The following is a 26,875-nucleotide window of genomic DNA, read 5'->3' on the forward strand; positions in this document are numbered from 1 at the left end:
CCTCTAAGTACAGGCTTCTAATTGCCGATACTAAGGAAGGCTCTGGGTGTCTCTTGTACTTTGAAAGTCGCAAAACCTTGACATGCCTCGGCGATCAAAATTTCAAAATCAAGTAATGACTAGTATCATGCTTGTAAATAATAGCAAAGATTGTCTACAAAACTGAAATAATATAGTATGTCCCATATCCCACGGGTGCTACTTACGGTGCAGGAAGACAAAAGTCAGTTAGAAAATACATTATTAACAAATTTGCACTTACAGCAAATGGACAGAAAAAGAACAAAAAATACCAGCTTTTATTGATGGTTTTACCAACACATGCATGGTGATGACGCCTTCTGGAAGCTCCCCAACAGGCACGCTTGATTCAGCAAGAGTTTTATTGTTCTCTAAAATCTTACCAGCATTAATCAGCGTCATGTTGCTAATTGTTTTGGGACCATTTGCATTATCTGTTAAAAACAAAAACAACATGCTTTCTTATCCATACCTTCATAAGGTCATCAAACCTGCACTCGTAGAATTGTGAACAGGAACAACCAAAGTGAGACAGAACAAAAAAACAAGTCTACGTAACAAAATGGACCCAAGAAAAATATAATACACAACTTCAAAGTCCAAACTCTTGATGGTCATTAAATTAAGTTTACACGATCATCTTCTTTCTTGCATAGTTTCATTTGTCTTCATTTTGTGTTTGCATGAGTTGTTCATGCTACTCTTAGAGTTTGTAGGTTCTCTGACCTTTTTTCAAGAAGACATATAAATTGCATTGCAAAGTCACCAAGCTTGTCCGAGCTATGGATGGTAAAGCCAATGCACCTGATCTGACACAGGTCTTGAAGTCAAGGTTGCAATATAAGGCTCAAAGCCAAGGTTGCAATATAAAGCTCAAAGCCACGTGTTCTTTTTTTTAAATTTGTTGCGTTCTAGGTCTTTGAAGCTCAATCCTTTGTTAGAAATCAAAACTATTGGAATTTGTCAATTCCTCCCTGTTGTTGAAGAATTTCAGGCGGCATAAATATAACCTTCAGTGGGTTGACTTTAAAAAAATGAATGCAGAGCAACAGCTACTTAAAATCAATGAAGTTAAATGAACTTTGAACCGGACCTCGACCCTCAAAGTCATTCGCATCCAAGGACAAGATAGTGTAAAGACAGTGGACACAAACATAAGACACAACAGAAAATATCGATTCTTATGTAAGATATGAACCAAAATGAGATTCTACAACGTATAGATGTGAAAGGAAGCTATACATAACTAGCTTAAACACAATCTTGAAACCTTGACAAACATGCCACCTTAACTTCACTACTTGTTCAGACAGGCAGTGCTTGGTCAATGCTTTCACAAAATGGTGGTGTGGCAATAGCCCACCGAACCAGACTACCTGGAGCAGATGTCAGAGAGCCGGAGAGACTGATGTACAGCCCGTGAACCCGGCGCAGATTGGGGACCAGGGTAGGAACGGTTTTCATGGCGTCTGTAAGGCTTCTGACGTGGCATTGACCCTATGAAAGCTTTTAACGCAAACCTCTGCCTGAGTTATTTTTAGGGCTGCTTTTGAGGCCATTTGTAATTATCAGAATGCTTTTCTAGTGAGCTCAAGTGCCTATAAATTAGAGGCTGGGCCATCAAATTTTGGTAGATCGTTGTGAATGGGTTCCCAAAATAGTTGTTACTGTGACTACTCATCAAATGTCACACGAGGCGCCTATTGAGGGGCCAATATCACTGAGAGGGAAAGCCAGCCCCAGTCCCCCTCTGTGTGTCTTGACTCAAAAGTTAATTCAAGTTTGATCTGTTGTTTTCCGATCAATTATGGCATTGATGCGGTATTTTACACCTTGTCAGGTAACCAGCCAGTTTTAGTTCTAGTGTTGTTGCAGTGTTTTACACCATGTCGGGTGGGTAACCAGCTGGATTCAGTGGTATCAGAGCTGTTACTAGAAGGCACTACATGCCAACGCAAAAGACCGACTAGAACACAACTTAACACAATCGGAACTAATCCCCAACACTCAAAATGCTTGAACTGAAAAGAGAATTTTAGACTTGACTCTTGAGACGAGAGAGAGTGAGGCGGAGTTCCCAACTTAAATGCACTGGCCCCTAATGTAGGCGCCCCTTGTGGTACTACTAAGTTTTTTTTATCAGCTCCGAGTATGATACAACTGCTGGTGCAAGCTTTGATCCCCAACTGATGATTTAAGAACTCCCACAAAGCCTTTATTGAAAGGCACCTTGGCCTCACTTTACAAAGTTCTCAAAAGCACTAAAACAACTGCTTTTACAAGATAGTGCTCCAAAAGCTCACAACAATGCTTTCAATAAATCTGACCCAAAAAGCTTCACAAGTTGGTGATGTGGCGAGCCCAACTGAGAACATGGCCAAGAGGACAAGGGGTCACAGATTCCAAAAGGAACTGAACCCAGAAAGATGGGGAGAGGGGCCAAAGTGTCTTGGGGGTTGAATAGTTTGGACCTTCGACGCCATGCATTGGCAAGGAAGGCTATGTTATTGCCTACTCTTGCGCGACAATCTCAGCCATGGACAGTGATGGCTGCTGATCTATGTCAGCACGTTACCACTCCTGCTCTTGGTCATTGGCAGACTTCCCTTTGGGAGATTGTGTTTGGCAAGATGGTTGGTTATGTTCCTGGTTGCTTAATCACCTCTGGCTTGTTCTCTGCTTGGAAAGTTGTTATGGATCATCTCTACTGGCATGGTAGGTAGCAAGCAGATGGGAATTCGTTGCGTTTTGGAAAGCATTTTCTGGAGTAAGGTGTTCTCTCTTACCCTGGTTGATCGATCGCCTCATCAGGCCTACTTCCTCTCTGGTCGTGGCATACGCACGGTGGATGGTGTTGTAGATTCATTTGGGAATTTGCTAACTTTTTCTCAAGCAACAGGACGCTATTGGGTTGGGCATGCATTATCGTCAGATTTGGAGCCTGCTTCAGGCTGATTTCCTCCCTATTCTGCTGCTGACAAGTGGATGTCGTATGCAGGATTGGAATTTATGGGACAATCCTGTGGATGCGATTTCTGCCCGCCATATCTATGCTTCTCTTGTGCAAGACTCTTGGCTGGCTGATCATTGTAATGCGCTCTAGGCTTTGCACAAATCTGACCGATGGTGGGGACAGGCTCTCACTGCAATTTGGAAGTCTCATTTGCCTCTTAAGGAGCGTTTGTTTCTTTGGCATTGTTTGTTGGGAGTTCTTCCGGTTGGAACTCTCCTTGAGGCGCGTCACATTAGCTCCTCTCGTTGTGTCAGTTGCTCCGCTGCTGATGAGAATGTCAGTCGTCTGCTTTGGGATTGTCGCTGCACCAAGGCATTTCTTCGCCACGTTTCTGCTTGTATGCATCTTCAATTTCCCTCAGTGGTTTCCACAAACGATTCTAGCTTTTTGGCATTCTTCCGACTTCCCTCCATCGCACAAGGCACCATCGCAATCTCCACATGGTTCACCGACATGAGGCGGATCCTTTTCCATCGTTCAAGATTTCGTTAAGGCAATCGTTACATTTTGCCTTTGACACTAGGGACATATCCTTGGAATTCTTGCAACTCTTCTATGTTTGCTTTTAGCGATTTTGCATCGCAGAACACTTCCGTGTTCTTCCCCTTGTATCTGATCTTTTTGGTTCGCTTTGAGGTTTCCCACTTGTAAAATAAACAAGTCAGATTTACAAAAAAGTTAGGGATTAAAATCCTATACCCCTACCAGCTTATAAGCACCAGCCAAGGGGCCTAAAACTAATTTATCAATAGCTTGAACTCTCAAGTTGATTTTCATAAATTACGCTAGCTAGCCACCACGTGGCGATCTGTACAGCTTTCTGCGATTTGGGCTGCTGATTTCTGGCAGTTTTAAGTGAGGCTTTGGGAATCAGATGCTTTTAGATTGGAAGCTTTTAGAACTGATCCTTTTGGGGCTCTGCTTCGGGGCATCCCTTGTATTGTTTATAAGTGCCCAAAGGGCGCAAAGTCTCGGGAGAGCTGGAAATCTACGAAGCAATAATAAGAAAATACCAAAAGGGGCGCCAGTCTTTGGGGCCAATGCCTCTTGGCTCATAATTCCGTTGTGCCATGTAGACTCTCCTCTTCTCTCCCTCTCTCTATTCAAGTTCAGTTATTTGCAGATTCTGTTCGTGTGGTGCTATTGATTTCTCATGTCACAAACGAGAGTGCACACGAATAATCAACAAGCTGAAACTTAATAATCTTTCGACAAAGAGAGTGGAAAGAGAAGATCGACACAGTATTTGCGACCAGAAGATGGGCTGGTCCCCCCCCCCCCCCCCCCCTAAAGAGAATCTTTTTACAAGCACAAGAACCGGAGTAAACCCCTCCGTTCTAACTCTCAAACTCGATGGTTGTTCCTTCCCATGAGGGAAATCCGAGAGACCAGCTCTCAATCCTTTTTCCGTCTCTACTCGAAGTCGAGGCTCCGCAAACAATTTTCCGAATTTCGTTCCCAAAATTTCCAAGCGTAGGCCAAGGCTTTCCCGCTTCTTCTTCGCGATGAAGTACCTGCCAAAACACACACAAACACGAGACAACAATTCATATGGCAAATTTACAATTGATACATGTCGCTCTTTGCACGGAAAGCGACCTTCGTGCTCTTTAGTCCCGCGATCACTTGCATCTTCTTCCCGGCCGAGTCACCTTCCCAACTAGCGCTGCCATAAATTTGCCCCAGAGGGGGGGGCAAGTGTTGCTTTTATACGTTCCGAGAACCGACAAGAAAAGCTGGTCCGCACCTGGCCAAAGATTACAGAGAGAGAGAGAGAGAGAGAGAGAGAGAGAGAGAGAGAGAGAGAGAAAGAGAGAGAGTGAGGGCTGGCGGCAGATTTTAGAGAGAGGAGAGAGAGAGAGGTTGGCGCTGGCAACTAGAGAGAGGAGAGAGAAACAAAGCTGGCTGTTTTTTGCTACGTATAGAGATTGTTGGTGCTTTTCTTATAAGCTCTTGCTTTATTTTTAATGGGCTGCCCACTTATTAAGTGGGCGGCCGGTCACTTTTAACAATAAAATGTGAACCTGGGCAAAACTCAATAAAAATGAGCTGAAAATTGATGCTACACAAGCACATTCCAGGCGTCCCCAAGTGCAGTCCTCAGGCACAGATGCAATACAAACACAAATTTCTCCCGAGAGAGCATTTGCTCTTCCCGAAAACACTTAAAAATATTCCGCTTTTAAGGAAAAGCTTCTCAGAACCCATCTTTATTCTTGTGCTTGCGTCTTTACGCATATTCCTTTTTCCAGTTCGGGTTTCATGCCATACCAACGGAATATCCCTATCCAATGCTCCCGTCCGGTGTCACCCATCACGTGACGCATCAAGGATATTCGTTTCCCGATCTTTCCTAGCGAACTAATAGTACAACCCCTTTGCGATGGCTTAATGTCACCCATCATATGACGCATCAGAGTTGTCCGTTCCTAATGGCTTTAAATAATTCCAGTAGATCCACAGTTCCTAACCTTTCGGTTCAAGTGCACATATTTAAATATCCTAATTACAATAAAAAGAAATTACTCGAGAAAATAAGAAAATAGTCCATTTAGCAATGACACACATGGGTTCTCATGGAGAATCTGATAAAAACGGCACCCCTCTGACCTTTGGTTTGCAGGGAGATGAAGAAAAGCGGAGTCCAATCATGGGAACAGCAGAAACCAACGGAGATTTTGGCAAATTTCTAGAGAGGAATCTCGACAAAATAGAGTACAAACATCAACTGCAAGTTCACACGTGTATAAAAAGATTGATCAAGTACTCCAGGGACTCGATATATGTGAATCACCTGAAGAATTACCCGCTTGACGAGGTTCACTCCTGATGGCATTTTCCTATCAAATCAATAATGAATTAGAAAAACAAAGCCGAGTGTAGAAAAGCAACAACTATACTCACAGAGTTTGACAAAGCTCTTGAAAAGAAGACGAAATAGTTGATGAAAGGCTTAAAGCTCTCTCAAAAGGAGAGGAAATCAGCTTTCCCCTATCGTTTGGACCGACAGTCCACTTTCGAGGTGGTAAAAAGCAAAAATTCTCTCTCTCTCTCTCAGAGAAATTAGGATTTCCACCACATTTACGGTTTCAGCCAGCAGTTAGGGTTAGGGTTTCCAAAAATTAGGGTTTCTAGCAGAAATTAGGGTTTGCAAGAGTTAGGGTTTCTTGCAGTTTCTACTCTCGGTAGCCACGTCATCACTTTGTGACAACAAGGATCCTCTTGTTTCCGCAGGATCGATTTGAAGAGCGGATATCATCAGATCTAAATCGCGCCGGGAGACGTCTACAAGACAACCTTTCGAACAAGCTTCGGTTTATATGAATTTTTGGTGATGCCTTCTGGCCTTACCAATGCTCTAGCGACTTTCAACCGAATGATGGATAGGATTTTCAGAGAGTATAGATCTTTTGTTGGCACTGTTCTTTGATGACATTATAGTCTTCTTCAAGGATGAGACAGAACATAGACAACATCTGCTACATGTCTTTCAGGCAGCATTGCGAGATCACAAGTGGTGATCAATGCAAAGAAGAGTGAATTTTTCTTATCGGAGATACACTTTTTGGGACACATCGTCTCAGCAGCAACAGGAGTACAGATGGGCCCAGCCAAGATTGAAACTATACGTGATTGGCTCGATTTGAAGAATGTTGTAAGGTGCAGCGGAAGTGAATGTTGAACTTTGCTCAAGATCAATGCTCCGAACTGTGCTCAAGGTTCCTTTTACTTACGAAAGGCTCTTTCGTTCCTTTAGTGAGAGAGTGCAAGTGATCACAAACAGAGTGGATAAACACTGTGAGTGAAGGTGTTGAGACTGAGAGATAAGAGAGAGAAGAATACGACACCAGAATGTTGTCAAACCCTCCTCCGAAGGCCCCACTCTATGGCGAGAGCGGTCTACTATTGATTGCACAAATCTCTACAATGCTTGGACTTGCCGACAATGTCGACGATGATGAGGACGACGACGAGACGGGCTGAAATCTGCAAATCTTGTATCTGCTGAATTCTGACTCTATGTCGGTGACGAGTCGATGACGACGATGAGACAATGATGCGCTGCAAACGCAGATGCTGAAATCTGCTGCAAGTCTTGGCTGAAAACGCTGGTTTGATGGGGCTGAAAAACTTGCTTGAAAACGCTGAATTTGCTGATCTTCGTACTGCTGAATTGTGTCCCTAAAAACGCTGGTCTGCAGTCCTTAAAACGGTGGGGTGCTCAGGCTTAAACTGACATTCACTGGGTTCCCATGCTGAAAACGCTAGGGCTTCTGGGCTGGAACCGCCAGGGTTCTTGTGGTAGTCTTGCTTGAGAAGGTGCATGTTGAGCAACGCTCCTGCTGCCTCTTCTACCAGAACTGCTAGCGCTAGGTTTCCTTATATATTTCAATACTCAAATTGCCCTTCCCAGTTTCCCAACAAAAGTCACTTAATAAATAAGTGAAAAATGTCAAAAATAGGAAAAATAGGTTTTGTGCACTGGAAAATGCTCTTGATGGATTCTGATGGTAATGTTGATGGTAATGCTATGTGCAACCAGAGGATATGCATCTACTCTAAGTGTCTGGACATGCACGGTCTGCGAACAGACTCACAAAAGTGCCAGATCACTTCCTATTCTAGACTGATTTGACTGAACTGAACCCTGGTCATGTTGTAGCTTGTCCACGGACACATAGGGTTGGATGTGTCACGTGACAAATGTTCATGAAGTTAGAAGCTTTTTGGGCTTATGTTCTTACTACCGACGGTTCATTAGAAAGTCTGCAGAGGTTGCTTCCCCTTTGCATATTTTGACACAGAAAGGAGTCCCTTTCTCGTGAAAACCCACAAGGTGACTCCCTTTCAAACTTTGAAAGAGAAATTGACTACGGGACCAGTTTTGACTTTGCCGGATTTGCAAAAGCCATTCAAAGTATATTGCGATGCTTGTGGTCGTACTCTGGGTGCGGTCTTAATGCAAGAAGGCCACGTCATTGCCTATGAGAGCCGATTGTTTTCAAGGCCGGAATTGACATCATAGATTTATGAGAAAGAGTTACTCAGTGGCGACATTACCTACTCGGAGCCGTTTTTACAGTCTTCACTGATCATCAAAGTTTACGCTACTTCTTGTCACAGAAGCAGCTTTCGGAAAAGCGGATACGGTGGGTTAACATCTTGTCACAGTTTCACTTCCAAATTGTCCATATACAGGGACAAAAGAACTTGGTGGCAGATGCTTTGTCCCAGAAGCCGTTGGTCTTGGTTTTTTCCGCGAATCATCATAGAAGCTTCAAGGATACGGGGATACGGTCGATTAGTACGGCACAGATCCAGATTTTTCTGATGTATTCAGTCGAATATAGAATGGGGAGGTAGTAGCGGGATATTCCATACGGGATGGCTACTTGATGAAGAAAACGATGTTCTGCGTTACCCAACCGTTGAAGGAAAAGATTCTAATCGAATGCCACTGCCCACCATTTACGAGACTGTGTTGGAATTGTGCACAAGGAAAAGCAAGCACTTGAATAAAGATGAGTTCAGAGAAAACTTTGAGGAAAAACAGATGCTTTCTGAGAAAGCGAGATTGCTTTTCGACAAAGCAGATGCTTTTTCCGCAAGGAAGTCTATGTCTGCATTGCAATTGTGCATGTGATTGCATCCAGGGACGCCTGGGAAGTGCTGTGAAAGCATTGTTTTTAACTTATAAGGTTTTATTGAGTTTTTGGGCAGATTCATACTATTTTTAAAATAAGCCGGCCGTCCATTTAATAAGTGGGCAGCCATTTGATGAATAAGGCAACAGATCAGCCAACGTTTTCTCCCTCTCTTTTTCTGGCAAAACAGCGAAAGAAAAAATGAAAAAAAAAAGGCTGCGATCTCCACACGAGCAGCTATTCGTGCCCGTGGCCAGGAGCTATAAAAGCATCACATGCCCTCACTCAGAGAGGAGGATTAGTTTTTGCAAGAAGGAGATGCTGCTGCAGAGTTCACTTGCAAAGAAGACGTTTGCCAATGATGCCCATGACTGTCCCAAGTGTACCCAATGTCGCCAAGACCCAGTGCGCGAGTTCCCTCGCGAAGAAGTTCCTACGGAGCGTGTTTTCATCGCAACAAGCTGCTGTTTTTCTCTGTTTTCAGCCCATAAACGTCGTAGACAGGGCTGATTTACAAGAAGGAACCCGAGAACACACCTCTTTTGTGTGTAGGATTGGAAGAGAGGATTTTCTATGTAGAGATCTCTTCCGGGGAATTGCTTTTCGAGAACCGAGTTGCGTTTCGAGCGTCAAGACTTTGAAGTTAACAATTTTCATGTTATGATCTCTGAGTATTTGATTGCAGGTGTACTTCCTCTTCGTGAGGGAGTAGGAGCAAAGGAAGGCATGAGCCTCTGCAAGAGAAAAGCGATCTGAGGAACTAGAGCCAAATCAGCCCAAAGGTTTCGTACCCAAGTTTGGGAAGCAGATCCACGGATCGAAGAGAGGTAGACTCTCGAGATGTGATCTGGAAGTTGAAATTCCCAAGGGAAGGACTTCGTGTCCAAGAAAGAGGAGTTAATCTGCAGGAAAAGGACTCGGGAAATAGAGTCAGAAAAGAGTTGCAGGGATGTCATGCTGAAACCGGCCTGTTAATCCAAAAAGGGCGGTAGACCCTAGACTTAAACCTTATTTGCTTTCACCCATTTAATTTGTCGCCCACTTTACCTGTACTTTCAAGACACAACAAATGGGAAAGGGATACAAGCTGCTAGACTGCACCTGTATGAGAAGACCGACACCAGACTGGCCCCCTAAATTAGGCGCCCCTTTTGGTATTTCTTTATTCTTTAAAAGAGGGAATAAAAGCTGTGGTACCCTACAGGCTGCCCCGCACAATCTGGGCTGAATACCATCTGTTATGGCCCGATTTTGGCAGCATAACTGTACTAGGACCCTTCACAGTCAGTATCCCCACGCATTAGATGACTTTCCCGACGCATACGGACACTTTGCAAACCCTGACGAGAATCTGCAGCACGCTGAATTCTCTGTTTTCTGCCCCGAAAATGCGCCAGATCACCTGTACAACGGTCCCCTCGCGTCCCCAAACCTGTTGGGGGTATTACGGTCCGTTTAGGGCCAAAACCCTAAACCTGAAAAAATACACAGCAGGCTGTAATTCACTGTTTCGGGCTCCGTTTTGCGTGCCGATCGCATCCGTAGCAAGTCCTCGAGCTCCCGCACCTGTAGGGCTACTTGCCCTTTGAATCGGACGAGATTTCGCACGTGAAACCTCTCCGAATCACCTGTACCTGCGGGGGATTAGCCGCTAGCTAATCCAGTACATGTGCAAGAGGCTCTTGCCTCGGCAATCGCGCATGAACCCACACAGCTGTACATTGGTCAAATGAAAAGCCCACTAGAGGGGCATAACATACTGCCATAGGGGAGAGAGAGGGCAATGCGTAGCGTGCAGGGCATCACTCCTGACACCGCACTGTACATAAGAGGGAAAGGAAGCACTCCATAGCTCTCAACCTGTGACAGAAGCTACAAAAATGAGCCTCCCTTCTCTAAATTCAGCGCCACTTCTTCCTGCACGAGGAAAGTGCACAGAAATGTGCACAGAAATGTGCCACTTGGCACATTTACAGGCTATTTCCTGTTTCGGGGTTGCCGCCTAAAAATCTTCCGACCGGTTGCCCAGTTGACTTCACGGCAGAGTAATAAAATGTTCCCCTTGTCATTCCGGAGGTAATGACGCGAATACATTCTCAGGTCCCAAAATAGCAGTTCCCTAAATTTTAGGAGATGCTGCCATTGTATCTTTCTAGGTCATTTGACCCTCTTTGTACACTGGAGCCACACCAAGAACTGAAATGTAGCCTCTGTAGCAAAGGATTTGACTTTGGCTAGTCAATGACCCCACTTTGGCTAATTATAGTCCTTGTCCAACCTTAGTGCTCTCTTGCCCTCAGGCCTCGACTCCCTCTCAACAGTTCCACACTAGCTATGCAATGCAGGGCAGTTAGACTTCCCGAGGGGTGTTTCGAAAAAGTGAAAATGAATAAATAATAAGAAAGAAATCAACAAAAAGGATAGATAGTAGTCACACGCTAGTGACACATGCCCTGAGTTTGGAAGGTGAGATCCAGAACCTTGATTCTCAAGGATTTGGAATAAGGAACGGAAGTTCCCCTGAATAGGGTTTTGCCCTAGGAATAGGAAGCCGAGGCTTCCAAGAACCATCGTCTTATTCTAGAACGAACGTGGTAATACGTTCGGTTCAAGTGCTTGTATAGACTTCTCCTCAGTAATAAAGATACTATTACGGGGGGGGGGACTAGCCCATCTTCTGGTCCCCAATACTGTGTCAATCTTCTCACTCTATATCTCTCTCTCTATCTATTTCTCTCTATACCTTTGGCTTCAATATTAAGTGATAAATTCTATTATCCGAGTATATTTTATATTGTTATGCGCTCCCGTTTGTGACAGTGGTATCAGAGCATGGTCTCCTCTCTTTCTCTGTAAAGGAGGACGACTCTGGGAAGATACGGGAAGAAGCCATGACAAGCCAAGAGAGAAGTAAGCAGGCGGAAACCTAAGTCCTGCAGGAAAAGCTCGCAGAGTTGGAAATTTTTTCTCCCTCTGCAAGAAGTCGACACAAGACTTAGGATTCTTTGAGAAGGCGACAAGAGCATGATGCTTAAGAACCTAGAGAATCCAAGGAGCGGAATTCTCAAGATCGTTCAGAACCCAGAAGATATCCATGAACATCAATCCAGAACCATAGCCAAGAAATCCCGTCATCTCGGGAAGGGTATGAAGAAGGTCTCTAGACCTAGGAACACTGCGGTCAAGTTTGATACTTTTGACGGAACGGAAGATGCCTTTCATTCGACAGTTTGAAGTTGCCTTTGCAAACGGCAATTTATGAGAAGCGTCGAAGGTGAGGCATGTGACCAAACACCTCAAGGGGATTGCAAGTATTTGGTAGTATACCAAAGCTCTGCAACTTACAACAAGACTTGGATTCAATTCAAGGCTGAATTTTTCGACAATTTTTTTCCTCTACACTTTGAGGAAGGCATCCAAGAAGATTGGGATCGGTTTGCCCAATAGGAACACGATCGAGTCAAAGCAAGTAGTGGTTCACTCTTGCCAAGGTAACTCCATTCTTGATCCTCTCTAAGGAAGGAAAAATGAACAAATTTAACGGGACTTTTGCCCGAATTTTGTAAACCCATCTGCAAGATACATTGCAGCAGATGGTGGAGTCAGCAATAAAAGCTAAAAATGTACACCTTAGTATACATAGAATCTAATCCCTGCAGTGGGACGAGAACCATTCAACACAGAAACAATGAATTTTTATTATATCTCCTCGAAGGATACGTTGCTATCGAGAGAAAGTTTGGAGTAAGGGAATTCGATCTAACTCCTAAGTTTTTGAATAGAACACCCTCAAACTTCAAGTGAGAGGGCAGGTCTGATCAAAGTTACATCTTTGAGGAAGTTACAAAGCGCGTTTTCTTTTTCTCACGAGGAATGCATAAATCTAACCAGAACTGATCACTCTTGAGTGCTTATGAGAGTAGGGTTGAGTCAAAACATTGTTTTACACGATGAACTACTTTGCTTAACCATCCGGAAGGTCCATAATTGATCTGGTATCCGGTAATTCTCGAACAGATTACCTATTAATGCGGGTAGGAAATTATGAAGGAACCATTCTGAGCTTACAAGCAAAGAAAAGCTTTCATTAAGCTTGAGTTCTCTTTAAGCCTACACCCCTTACCCGGTAAGGGAAGATATAGTAGTGCTTTTCGCACAAATGAAGGAATACTCTCTTTACGAGGGAAGGAACAAGCGACGACTACGGCCTATGATCAAGGAATCCAAGGAATAAAATGCTAGTTTATTTGATGAGCGGGTTTTGCTCTGAGATTGAGCCAAGGGATCATCAGGTTGAGCGTCTTCGCTCTAAGGATCTTAAGAAGGGAAGGTAATTTCCCAGGCTCACTAAAACTTAGGTATACCTTTGGATATATGGAGAGATGCAAACCTATGCTAAGGTGGGTCATCTACCAAACAAATTTTTTCTGCTGAACGGAATGAGATGAACCAACTTCCTTTTCAAGAACAGGACCGGAGTTTGTTATACTCTCTTGAGCGCCTTTTTGCGCGCAAGGATACTCCGACACAAGAATCTCTATTTGAGATGTGTTCGGTAGAAGGACTTTGAGTCTCTACGGAGATTTTCTGATGATCGTTGATCATTGAGTACGCTATGTGCTTTTACCATTACAGAAGCAACTTTTGGTTGCGGTATATGTTTCTCCATAAGCAGGTCAAGTAGCATTTACACGAGGTCAAGTAGCATTTACACGCTGCTGGAATAAATTCGAACTATTATGTTCGTAAGAATATAGTTCGCCAACCGTTTCAAAATGGTAAGAATTACACATCCATGAGAATCAAAGAGGGTTCGCTCTATTGTGAACCGGGTTTGAACTACGTTCAGAAAATGCTATGGCTAGAATCCTATCTGCCTGAGATTTTGAAAAGGAGTCATTGATGCTCGCAAGGTGAATCATTTTTTTTATGATTCTGTAAAGAAGAGACTCTAATGGGCATCTAGAAAACACTGCTGGTGGTAATAACTCGCAGGAGGAAAAGATTGGAAGGAAGTGCCGCCGTGCACAAGGAATCTTCGGATTCGAACCGTCCGCCTACGTTGAGCGACGGCCCGAAACAAGAACCTTCTTTAAGGTGATCGGAAATTGTGAAAGAAAGACATCGAGCTTAATGCTCTATGACTTGGGCATTCCCTATGTGAGAGGACACAAGAGGTTTAATACCCTTTGGGCTAACAGCGCAGGATTATGCGCAAGGACAAATACCTAGATTGATTTCTAGGAAGATTATTCTTCTCGAATTTGAGAAGACGGAATCAAATTAACAGAGTCTCGGATAAGGAAACTTTGGATCAGAACAATTGGCCTACCCAAAGCAAAGGCCCGGCATAAGAACTTACTTTGGTAAGATGACCCACTTTGTCTGCCACAGGAAGATTCACATGAGCTTAATGCTCTCAACATGCCCTATGCAGGAGGACAGAAGAGGTTTAATATCCTCAGGAATAATAACGCAAGGTTATGCGCAAGGACATAGACCTAAATTGATTTTAGGAGGATTATTCTTCTCGGGATTGAGAAGGTGGAATTGAGTTAACAGATTCTCGGAAAGACGCGAATGACGAGTTCTTACATGGCTCGTAAGTTTGGTGAATGGTGAAGGATATCCTCGAGGTACTAGAGGAAGGACATGAAATGGTAAGGTAAGTATTGAATTATGAAATTTTTTCGTTTAATTTACTTTTTAAGTTCTCTACTGAGAAAGGACCAGCTCAACTCACCGCAGGGCAAGATTTGGAATTTTTTTCTGGTTTCTCCCCGGCAGTTTAGTTGGACCTCTACAGTTGAGGACAACTGTTTATAAGTGAGAGGGATGTTGCTAAATTGGCTTTATCTGACATAAAAAACAATTCTAAATGAATTATTGGATTTATAAGTGAGAGGGTTTTCTGGAGACATCTGAGTACAGAGTATTTCTAATGCGTCATTCAAAGTAATGACGGGAGCACTGAGAATGGGAATATCTGTAAGGCCACCAAGAACGGGTACTTCTGATGCATCACATCGGATGGGTGACAGGGAGCATCGGAAAGAAGAATCCGACCATCCGAGAACAAACATCTCTAATGCGCCATAGGATGGGTGATATAGAGCATCGTGAAGGAGATTGTACCGTAAGTTCGGTAGGAAAGGACTAGGTGATGGGTATTCCTGACGCGTCACAAGGTGGGTGACGGGTGCATCGGAAAGGGGATATCCATAGTCAAGAGGAAATTCCGAACTGTGTTGGAATTGTGCACAAGGAAAAGCAAGCACTTGAATGAAGATGGGTTCAAAGGAAACTTTGAGGAAAAACAGATGCTTTCTGAGAAAGCGAGATTGCTTTTCGGGAAAGCAGATGCTTTTTCCGCGAGGAAATCTATGTCTGCATTGCAATTGTGCATGTGATTGCATCCAGGGATGCCTGGGAAGTGCTGTGAAAGCATTGTTTTTAACTTATAAGATTTTATTCAGTTTTTGGGCAGATTCATACTATTTTTAAAATAAGCCGGCCGTCCATTTAATAAGTGGGCAGCCATCTGATAAATAAGGCAACAGATCAACCAACGTTTTCTCTCTCTCTTTTTCTGGCAGAACAACGGAAAAAAAAAAATGAAAAAAAGAAAAAACGGCCACGATCTCTACACGAGCAGCTGTTCGTGCCTGTGGCCAGGAGCTATAAAAGCATCACATGCCCTCACTCAGAGAGGAGGATCAGTTTTTGCAAGAAGGAGATGCTGCTGCAGAGTTCACTTGCAAAGAAGACGTTTGCCAATGATGCCCATGACTGTCCCAAGTGTACCCGATGTCGCCAAGACCCAGTGCGCGAGTTCCCTCGCGAAGAAGTTCCTACGGAGCGTGTTTCCATCGCGACAAGCTGCTGTTTTTCTCTGTTTTCAGCCCATAAACGTCGTAGACGGGGCTGATTTACGAGAAGGAACCCGAGAACACACCTCTTTTGTGTGTAGGATTGGAAGAGAGGATTTTCTATGTAGAGATCTCTTCCGGGGAGTTGCTTTTCGAGAACCAAGTTGCATTTCGAGCGTCGAGACTTTGAAGGTAACGATTTTCATGTTATGATCTCCGAGTATTGCAGGTGTACTTCCTCTTCGTGAGGGAATAGGAGCACAGGAAGGCATGAGCCTCTGCAGCTGAGGAACTAGAGCCAGATCAGCCCAAGGGTTTCGTACCCAAGTTTGGGAAGCACATCCACGGATTGAAGAGAGGTAAGACTCTCGAGATGTGATCCGGAAGTTAAAATTCCCAAGGGAAGGACTTCGTGTCCAGGAAAGCGGAGTTAATCTGCATGAAGAGGACTCTGAAAACAGAGTTAGAAAAGAGTTGCAAGGATGTCATGCCCTGAGTTTGGAAGGTGAGATGCAGAGGCGAGAACCTTGATTCTCGAGGATTTGGAATAAGGAACGGAAGTTCCTTGGAATAGGGTTTTGCCCTAGGAATAGGAAGCGAGGCTTCCAGGAACCATCAAGTCTTATTCTAGAATGAACGTGGTAATACGTTCGGTTCAAGAACTTGTATAGACTTCTCCTCAGTAATAAAGATACTATTACGGGGGGGGGGGGGACAACCCATCTTCTGATCCCTAGTACTGTGTCGATCTTCTCACTATATTGTTATGCGCTCCCGTTTGTGACATTACATGGCATGCCTAAGACAATAGTTTCTGACAGAGATCCCCGATTCACGAGTTTGTTTTGGAAGGCTATTTGGGAGAACATTGGCATATGGTTGCAGTCCTCGTCATCTTTGCACCCACAGACAGATAGGCAATCTGAGATTGCAAATTCAGTTGTACTGGATTTATTGAAATCTTACATTACTGATCAGAAGACTCAATGGGAAAAGTTTTTGCCCTTGGTGGAATTTGCCTACAATAACACGATCCACTCTTCGACGGGAAAGGCGCCATTTGAGATTATTGAAGGTGCTACAAAGGTTCCACCCTTCCTTAGCACGAAAGATAAGATTTTTGAAGCCGACCAGTACACGAGGGACTTGGACACTGCTTTTGCCAAGGTCCGGGAGGCTTTAGCAAATTCTCAGGAAAGACACAAGAAGGCAACAGATCGACTCCGTCGCGATTTGAAATTAAAGGAAGACGATTGGGTGCTCTTATGTTTTGAGAAGGCACGCCTGAGAAAGAAAAAAGGAAAGGAGCGGCTTTTTCCAAAGCTTAGTATGAGATACTATGGACCTTTCCAGATAAAAGAAAAGATAAATGATGTCTCCTTTGGACTGAAGCTGCCCGATACTTGGAGAATTCACAATGCTTTTTGTGTGTCTCTTGAAGCCTTTTAAAGGCGATGTGCCCAATGATGGGGAGCTAGATGAGCAACCCGAAGTGGAGGAAAGCGAGGAGATTAAAGGTAAAGTGATTAGGCGGTTCTTGGTTAAATTCAAGAACTATCCTGCATTGGATGCGAAGTGGATGGAGGAGGAGGACCTAGCAGATACTCCTCAAATTGTGGAACTTCTTTACCTTGAAGCATTCAGTTTAGCATAGTCTACTTCGATAGAACCCCGATTTCAGCATGGGCGAATCTAGTGGAGCGGGTTTGCACAAGAGGGAAGTCACTCTGCTCCTTTGTCAACAGATTGCCCCGATTTTTGATATAGAGTCACTGATGTCCCTTTGGGTTTCAAGGATACTGCTTGGTTGACAGTATTCTGCTGTATGACTTTATGAACTAGAATTTTCAAAAATGAATATGACGCTGATTGATTTGTACTTGACTTGTTTGAGTGCAGGAACTGACAGACGAAATGACTGCAACATTTCGGTCTCATAAATCTCTATAGACATGATTGCAATATGGATTGGTTAATCGGGCATCTGTGAGGTCCCGATTGGATCTAGATGCGATTGCTAAATACGTTGCCGATTAATCATGGTCTGAGATTTGGAATGATTTTTGAATGTGATTTGTCATGTGATGTCCTGTGATGTCAAGTGATGTCAAGTGATGTCCTGTGATGTGACTGTCGATTGGTACATGTGCTAGATGTGTTGTACCTACGTCGGTACTAAAAGTTAGCGTCTGCTAAGACAGATTATGGCCTCTCTCTGTTTTGCAGGCATAATTGAGGGCGATTACAATGCTTTCAAGAGGGGGGTATGTCACAAACTCGTGACGTGGCATGCCCGGACACATAGGCAACAGGGTACAGTCTCATAAAGTGCGGCGGCAGGCTGACGTGGGAGTACCATACGGAGCTCCGCTTTTCACGCTGATTGCTGTACGGAAGATCCCGCTTTTTGCATTGACTTGCTGACATGGCAAAGCGTATGGATTTTCGCTTTTTATGCTACTGTACGAAATTTGCACTAGCTGAGTTTTTGGGACAGCTTTTGGAATTTGATGCTTTAATTTTGGAAAGCTTTTGATTACTACTTTTGGGGCTCTATTTTTGGGCATCCCTTGTAACCTCAGCAAAGATGGTTAAGAAGGCCATTCACCGCCTCTACAGCACCGCCGGTGATCAGATCATACAAGATTATAGAGTGAGCACCTCATTTACACAGCCACTACGATAGCCCTGTTGATTGCACATGTATTCAACCGAGCTATAGGGGAAGGCTTCCCAGAGGAGTGGACCAGGCACACCATTGTGTCGATCCACAAATCTAGAAACACCTTGGACCCAAGGAATTACAAGACTATCACGATTAGCCATACAATGGAGAAACTATATGGGGTTGTACTTGAGGCTCGGCTTGGTTCATACGGGGAGATTGAGGGCCTACGTAGTACGAGCTCCTGGCAAGGTTCAGGCGGACCTTCTCCACCATCGACCACATCTTCGTTCTGCGCTACCTCATTGATGAGGCAAGGTGCGGAAGAAGAAGCTTAGTCTATTGCTAGCATCGTTGGTGTTAAGCGAGGATGCCCCCTCTCCCTGACCCTCTTTGGACTCTACATTGACAAGATCTCCGACTACATCCTGCGAGCAGGAGGGGTGGGAGCTGACCTAGCAGGTATTCCATTCCACATTATGCTATTTCAGAGTCACTAGAGGGCCTATAGAGCCATTTGAGCGCCTTAAATGAGTTTTATACAAACATGGGACTGACAAGGAACCTTGGGAAGACCAAGGTCATGATCTTCCACATCTCCAAATCAGTCCGGCGAGCAACCACATTTACAGCAGGAGAAGGCCCACTAAAGGTGGTCACCTCCTACGTCTATCAGGGAGTCACTTTCACTAGCAGACAGGGACCCTTCTCCATGGCACAAGCCACCAGTGGCCATTGACAGACTCACCCGAGGATATGCAGCATTGGCCATGCTAGAGCGGAGATGACATCACGCACACTTTCAGAAGCCCCGCACAAAGGGGTGGCTCTTTGATACATTAGTCACTCCAACCCTTATGTATGCAATAGCAGTGTGGGCACCGGATTGACAGACAGCCAGTGGGCACAGATCAAGAGACCACAGATCTACATGATTTCTCGCCTGTTTCGAGGCAAGCACACAATGCCACAGGGCAAAGCATGCTACCCCCCCCCCCCCCCCCCCCCCCCCATGGTAGTGGAGGCACTCTTTCAGACGGTCTACTTTATCGAAAGAGTGAGAGAGCTCCCGGCTCACGACGAGCATTTGAGTCAGCTATACAAATAGCAAAGTCTGGGTATGACAGAGCATGGTATACATAGGTGAGCATGGTTCGGAGCACACGGCCCTGATCTTGAGAGCTTGCCACCTTTCCAGTAAGAACCCCCCCCCCCCCCCCCCCCCGACTCACCCTAGCTTCATCTCACGTAGTGAGAGAAACATAGTGCTCCGACAGGATCACTCGCAACTCTATATCAGACACACTTGGATCACATCTCCCTTTGAGCGGAAGATGTCACACTACAGATATCATTTTCTTACCATACTAGAGGACGGGTTCATACAGCGACGACATGCAATTCATATACTCAAGAGAATTTGGAAGAGAGAGAGAAGCTTGACACATCATTGGGGACCTGAAGATGGGCTGGTCCTCCCCCATAAAGAGAATCTCTCTATTACTAAGGGAAAATCTTTACAAGCACACAAACAGGATAAAAGCCCGTCCTCTATTCTTTCTTTGTTCCTTTTCTGCTTCTAACTGAGAGAGAGAGAAAACTGCTCTCTGATTGCTGAGAGGATTTTCCCTCTGCTGTAAGATTTTGGGAAGCTCTCGTAAACGGGAGTCTATCTTCCACAAAACTCCTCGGAAGCTCTCAAAAATGAGAGTCTACCTTCCGCTAACTGTGTCCCTTCATGCATAATGATTCCTGCAATAAAAACAAAGGAGAAACACACAAAATGCACGCACATATGCTTGCTGTAATATTCTGCACATAATCTGAAAATGTTACCTGAGCACGTTCCAATGTCAAAATAGAGACCTTTTTTCCCGATGGAATAGCATCAAACTTTGTGTACGTGCAAAGTAGATAGAGAAGAACTAGATTCTATGAGTACTTTGCTGAAATTCACCCTAATAGAGGTGGTTAAGGACTGAAAACAGAAAATTTGCAACACCTAGGAGTGAAGAGAAAGAGAGTTTTTCTTTTACTTTTTGCGATGAATCTTCCCCCACAACAGCCTATGATCAAGAGAAACCTTGGTCTAGGTGTGGAAGCTCCAGGACTCCACATACACCACAAGGGCTAATTCTCAAGCTTCAATAGAGAGCTCTGGTGCGTAGAGCACGCTCATTTTAGGGGGGGCTAGGTGCACTACCAACCTGTGAAGAGGGGGTGCTAGAGCACGAGGGAGGGTGAGAGTGACAGTGAGAGAGTCACTTTGCATTGGTAAGTGTGCCGAGTGGCACACTTTATTACTTAAAAATCGTTCAACTTTCACATTTGAAAGTTCCTAAGCTGCAACTAATCAGATAACTAATTTCTCGTAAATAAATTAATTATTTACAAAGTCTGACACAGTTACAATTGGTCAGCTCAGAGTATCATCACACAGACTAGAGATTGACCTGGGACGAGCTCATGACATTCCCAAGGAGGAAAGAGTTTGTCGAGTATGCAAGGAGGAGGTGGAGAGTGAGGAGCATTTTGTTTGCAGATGTAGAGCTTATGTTGATATTAGAGGTCGATATGAGTCACTGCTCAAAGGGCAACCTACCCTCCACAAGATCATGCTCTCGAGATCAGAGACAATTGGGGCGCTACTTGCTAGAGATACAGTGTAACCTGTAAAATCCAAACAGGGCGGTAAACCTTAGAATTAAACTTTATTTGCTTTCACCCATTTAATTTGTTGCCCACTTTACCTGTACTTTCAAGACACAACAAAGGGGAAAGGGATACAGGTTGCTAGATTGCACCTGTATGAGAAGACCGACACCAGATTGGCCCCTAAATAGGCGCCCCTTTCCGTATTTCTTTATTCTTTAAAAGAGGGAATACAAGCTGTGGTTCCCTACAAGCTGCCCCGCACAATCTGGGCTGAATTTCATTTGTTTTGGCCCAATTTCGGCAGCATAAGTGTACTAGGACTCTTCACAGTCAGTATCCCCACGCATTAGATGACTTTCCCGACGAATACGAATACATTAGATGACTTTCCTGGCGAGAATCTGTAGCACGCTAAATTCTCTGTTTTCTGCTCCGAAAATGCGCCAGATCACCTGTACAGTGGTCCCCTCACGTCCCGAACCTCCTGGGGGTATTAAGGTCCGTTTAGGGCCGAAACCCTAAACCTGCAAAAATACACAGCAGGCTGTAATTTACTGTTTCGGGCTCCATTTCGTGTGCCGGTCGCATCTGTAGCAAGTCCTCGAGCTCCCGCACCTGTAGGGCTACTTGCCCTTGAATCGGACGAGATTTCGCACATGAGACCTCTCCGAATTCACCTGTACTTGCGGGGGATTAGCCGCTAGCTAATCCAGTACCTGTGCAAGAGGCTCTTGCCTCGCAATCGCGCATGAACCCACATGACTGTACATTGGTCAAATGAAAAGCCCACTAGAGGGGCATTACATACTGCTCATAGGGGGAGAGAGAGAGAGAGAGAGAGAGAGAGAGAGAGAGAGAGAGAGCAGTGCGTAGCGTGCAGGGCATCACTCCTGGTACCGCACTGTACATAAGAGGGAAAGGAAGCACTCCATAGCTCTTGCAACCTGTTGCAATCCACTTACAATGGCGCCCCCTTCCTCTTGTAGACTCCCCTCAAAGTGGCAAAAGTGCTCACAGAGTGACACCTCGCCCAGTTTCCAATTTTGGCCAACTTGGCTAAAAATTACTCAACTGGTGCGTCAATTGACTTGACAACAAAGCAATAAAATGTTCCTGTTGTGATTTCACAGCTAATGACGCGAACACATTTTCAGGTCCAAAATAGCAGTTCCCTAAATTTTAGGAGATGCTGCCATTGTATCTTTGTAGGTCATCTGACCCTCTTTGTACACTGCAGCCACACCAAGAATTGAAATGTAGCCTATGTAGCAAAGGATTCCACTTTGGCTAGTCAATGACCCCACTTTGGCTAACCATAGTCCTTGTCCAACCTTAGTGCTCTCTTGCCCTCAGGCCTGGACTCCCTCTGAACAGTTCCACACTAGCGATGCAATGCAAGGCAGTTAGATTTCTAGAGGGGTGTTTCCAAAAAGTGAAAATAAATAAATAATAAGAAAGAAATCAACAAAAAGGGTAGATAGTAGTCACATACTGGTGACATACAGAGGCACAGGGATACACTTCTGCCGCCACCTACAAAGCCCAGGTGGGGGGGAGACAGTCACAGCTTACAGATTTCTTCCAAAGGGCTACAGTGTACACCTCCTCCACTCCCTGATCCACCAGGAGTGACTTCAACGGGCTGAGACAAGCTGGGCTAGACGACGCCCGCGTGTTACGGATGTCAAGCCCCACGACTCCACAGCAGACAGATCGAGGACATCGGGCCCGAGAGCATCGAGCCGCTGAGGAGAGACGAGCCCAGATGATGGCTCATAGAGCTGCGTTCATTAGGGTAGTCCTTCCTCCTAACCCTCCCATGTACCACATTTTACATCCCCCTACATTAGCACAGGATGGAGCTAGCTAGATTGATGCATTAGCATGGTTGTACTACCATGAGCATATAGACATGCACATATCCCTAGTACTAGAGCTCCACCCACCCCCATGGATCCCATCATCCACCAAAAGTTTTTTCTTTTATTCAGTACCAGTTTGAATTGTTTTGTCTTTTCCGATAGACGAAGGACATACACATGTATACTTGATTTGTCTCATAGGCCGACTTCAGCCTCACATAAGACGTTAAAAATGCTCTCTCAAAGCTCTCTCTCTCTCACATGGTATGAGAGCCCAGCAAGGCCTTCCTTCCTGACTGTCAAGTGTCTCCCCCTCCCCGTTGGCACATGCAAACAACTCCAAGCAGCAGTGTTTTCCTAGTGGTGTTTTTTTTACGTAGGCTGCTAGATGTGTTTATGACAAACATGAACGTCAGGTTTTTATTACGTAAAAGACTTTACAATGTTTGTTAAAACGGTAAGGGCTGTTTTTTAAAACGCCTTGCCTGCTTTTTTTGGATCGCTTTAAGTTGTCAGCCAGCGTGATTAAAGTAGAATCTCCATTGAATCGATCGATGGCACCTCTGTCTACAGCAGTTTCTACACCAATTTGACAACCACCTCAACACTACGGTAATTCTTCTCAAGCCATACGCTTATGGCTTTCAACACAGAGACCTACCCATCTTGGACCTCTGCAACACTTCAATACGGTGAAGGAGCATACGAGCACGCTGATTTTGGCTAGAAAAGGCATTTTCAGCCCCTCACAAGCGTGTTTTTGGGTGGATAACAGGACACCGTCCAATGGTGGTCCGTGCAGTCTATCGGTGGCTACTGCAACTTGCGATATCCTCGACATCAGCTTGATCATTTCTTTGAGCATGAGATCTACAGGGGCCGTTCATTATTTATACACCTAGATGAATCCGAGATAAGCCCAGATTCACCCTTTAAGGAAAGTGAAAGGTGGAGTCACCCACAAGACAATGTATCCATCAGCTCCATCATGCATAGTATTGACTAAATACCACGACATCCCCACTAATGTCGTCGGTGCCCAATAGTGGGTGTAGAACTAGGTACTGACATGCTCCCAACACAACACACAATATACACACGCACACATGAGCATACATCAACACAAAGTTCAGCGTACTGAGTTTCTGTCATGACTCCAGACATCAAGGGCAAACTCAGCCATAATGAAGCCTAGCACTAAAAGAAGCATTAAATGGGAAAAATTAGCACAAAAATGAGGTACTTGATAGGGCATACGCACCACAAAATATAGAAAGAATTGGCACAATATCAATCAGTAATAACTCGGACAACAACTTCGCTATGTGAAGTCTGCATGTCCGCTATACTACTAAAAACATACCTAGATGAATCCCGGATACCCTTAAAGGAAAGGGCAAGGTATAGACTCATGGCCGTTCATTATTGTTCAGCATCAATGGTTGTGACAGGTTTGATTGGTATATATTGTACGAGTGAATTTACATGAGATATGTTCTCAAAGCATATAAAACATCAGCTTTCCAGAGAATAAACCACCATTCACTGGTGGACAAAGATTTCCTTTGGAATTGGTACGATAAATACTTTGCCTTGGAGGAGTATTTTCTTGGCTGTGATCTACATTGTACAGACTAGAGTGGAGTTTCAGTGCTTTGGGCTTCCTTGGGGAGTTTACCCGCGAGATGTGAGGGGATCCTACATGACTGCTTGATTGGCCATACAGCTGCTCTCCTCATCAGTTAGATTCTGACCTTCAGAGTTGACTAGAGTTGACTACACTCACCCTCAGTAACCTTACAGCATACACATCCCTCAAACTAGGCAAATGTGATCTCCCAGCTAGAAGAAGGATAGTCACACTTACTTGCAGTCTCAAGGCTTGTTGCGTGGATCATGCTTTGGTCGATATTGGAGGATTGTATAGGCATTTCTGTTCAAACAGGTGGGTCAGGGCACTTCTCAAAGGATCTTGACGTTGAAGACTACTCAGTCTAGCTTACCCCTCTTCTCAAAGGACGTCCACGGTGCAGACACCTTGGTTTAGCTATCCCTCTTCTCAACAGACGACCACAGCAAAGACTACTTAACTTGGAAGACCCTTTGAAGCTATTCAGTTATTTCAAGTTAAGTTCCAATTCCTTAGGTTTTGCAATTTTGGTAGCATACAACTATCTTCCTCTTTATCTTAAGAAGTTGGTAATTATGGTTATCCCCTCTTATTTTCAAGAAGAGCCTCTCATAGAGCAGTAACCTTGTCAACATGGAGGAGAGCACCTGAGTAGACCATCTACATTGAAGGTGCCATTGCTTGAGCATCCGAGTATTCAATTTGTGTACATTTAAAAGTAAACAGCACAAAGAAGGAGGGAACTCTTATCTTGGCGGCTTTGTTTTTAAAGTCTCACTCATGAGGAAGCTAATTCATCAGCAAAGGAGCCATTGACAAGCACCCTTCACCAAAAATGCTAGATTGCAAACTTTCCTTCCTAAGTTCCAAACAATGTAGCATACAAAAGACTGAAGCCTTTTCTTGGCACTTGCAGATGCTTGTTTCTGGTCTCATGAAGCAAGCACACCAAAATAAGCTAGACACTATCTCAAAAAGCAGGGGCAGCTGGAGAAATTTAATTCTTGCCCTTCAGGCTTTCATCTTCCAAACAAGAATAGTAGAACTTGACAACATTCTACTCCTCGCCCTTTGAGATCATGTTGTCCTCAGGAATTTTCAACAAAAGCTGTAGTTAGGATTTTTAATTGAATTGACCTGCTTTCAGTATATCCAGGCTCCAGCTGAAATACAAGAGACATGCCTAAAATCATGAAATCGTGCATATAACACCCAACAGATAAAGAATGGATTGTGTTAAACATGGAATGCTGGCAACATAAACATGACTCTAATTTTACCTCTTGGCCACTGAGCAAGGATGCTTTCCTTCAAAGTGGCGACAGTAGTCGCAGGTGGATAGCTGCTAGGTCCAATATCTGTGCCATCGATCAGTCGAAACTTAAGCTCAAGCTGATCTTGTGCTGCCATTTACAACCAAAATGTTGACCTGTCTAGTGCGTTGGGATTATCAATCTCATCAATGTGAAGACCTCAAACCATTATTCTGAATCAATATTCCAGTTCTGCAAGCTTTTCACTTAGAGGAACGGAGGGTATCCAAATTGAAATCCCTCCAGCACTTGAGGTTGACAATTGTGAATAACTGGACAGTGCCTAGCAGAGTGAAGCTGTAATGATCAACTTAATGGCTCAAACTCTTTTGGCATTGGTTAACTGCGAATAACTTGACAGTTTGATGGCGAGGGCTTGCTTTCTACAATCTGCCGCACAACCCAGGATTAAACTTGTTAGTGTAATTCAAGATGACCAAAGTCGTCACAGGTATCAATGTACAAAATTATTTTGAACGGACTTTCGCATAACAAAAAACTTGATATAAATGTGCAGGCATGTTCATTCAATGTCCGACGCCATGTTTTAAGGTCATGGAAGTGATCTACACATTGATGATTCCAAGAAATGGTCCTTGGAGAGTCGAGACCCTTCAACCAAAGTTTATCACCTTCAAAGCCCTCGTTCCGCTCTTATGGGTCACATACGGCATGCCCATGGAACAATACCGATGAGACAGCGGAGGCTACTTCATGCCATCCTCTCTCTCTCTCTCTCTCTCTCTCTCTCTCTCTCTCTCTCTCTCTCTCTCTCTCTCTCTCTCTCTCTCTCTGTGTGTGTGTGTGTGTGTGTGTGTGTGAGACAGAGAGAAGAATACCTTCGATACGTTAGCGCCCGACAAACATACTGTGCAGATCGGAAATCGCGTAGCCGTAGAAATGAGACAAGATGAACAGGACCTCTCTGCAAACTTCTACGCACAGAAATTGTCTCCTCCTCCGTTTTGAATTCTTATAAGAGGATTTGTGATGGTCGTTCTTTTTTTTTTTTTGGGAAACATGCGAAAGTTATATTAGAGTCATGGTTGTTCATATTTAGAGGGGGGTCACGCGAGGCTTAGTTTCCAGTTATTGGAAACTAAGCCCACAAAGGGGATACCCCAATAATTGGCATGTCAGAAACCCTTTGCACGGTCACGCGCTGGGAACTAACCCAATTTCAGTGCCGTTGACTGGAAGCT

At 44.4% G+C, this 26,875-nt stretch overlaps 1 protein-coding gene across 1 annotated transcript in view; it reads right to left on the reverse strand.

Annotated features, from left to right (window-relative positions):
- The window catches only part of LOC147435393 (uncharacterized), a 59,630-nt gene extending 32,960 nt beyond the window's left edge, over positions 1-26,670 (reverse strand). The window contains exons 1-3 of the mRNA XM_086488467.1: positions 26,513-26,670; positions 25,641-26,063; positions 316-455 (exon numbers count right to left, since the gene is read on the reverse strand). Of these exons, the coding sequence (XP_086344593.1) occupies positions 316-455; positions 25,641-25,770 (270 nt within the window). The 5' untranslated portion in view covers positions 25,771-26,063; positions 26,513-26,670. The remainder of the gene's footprint in view (positions 1-315; positions 456-25,640; positions 26,064-26,512) is intronic.
- Between the last annotated feature and the right edge of the window lie 205 nt (positions 26,671-26,875).

This window comes from Adiantum capillus-veneris, chromosome 18, assembly GCF_014529385.1.
Source record: "Adiantum capillus-veneris isolate H3 chromosome 18, ASM1452938v2, whole genome shotgun sequence".
NCBI lineage: Eukaryota > Viridiplantae > Streptophyta > Polypodiopsida > Polypodiales > Pteridaceae > Adiantum > Adiantum capillus-veneris.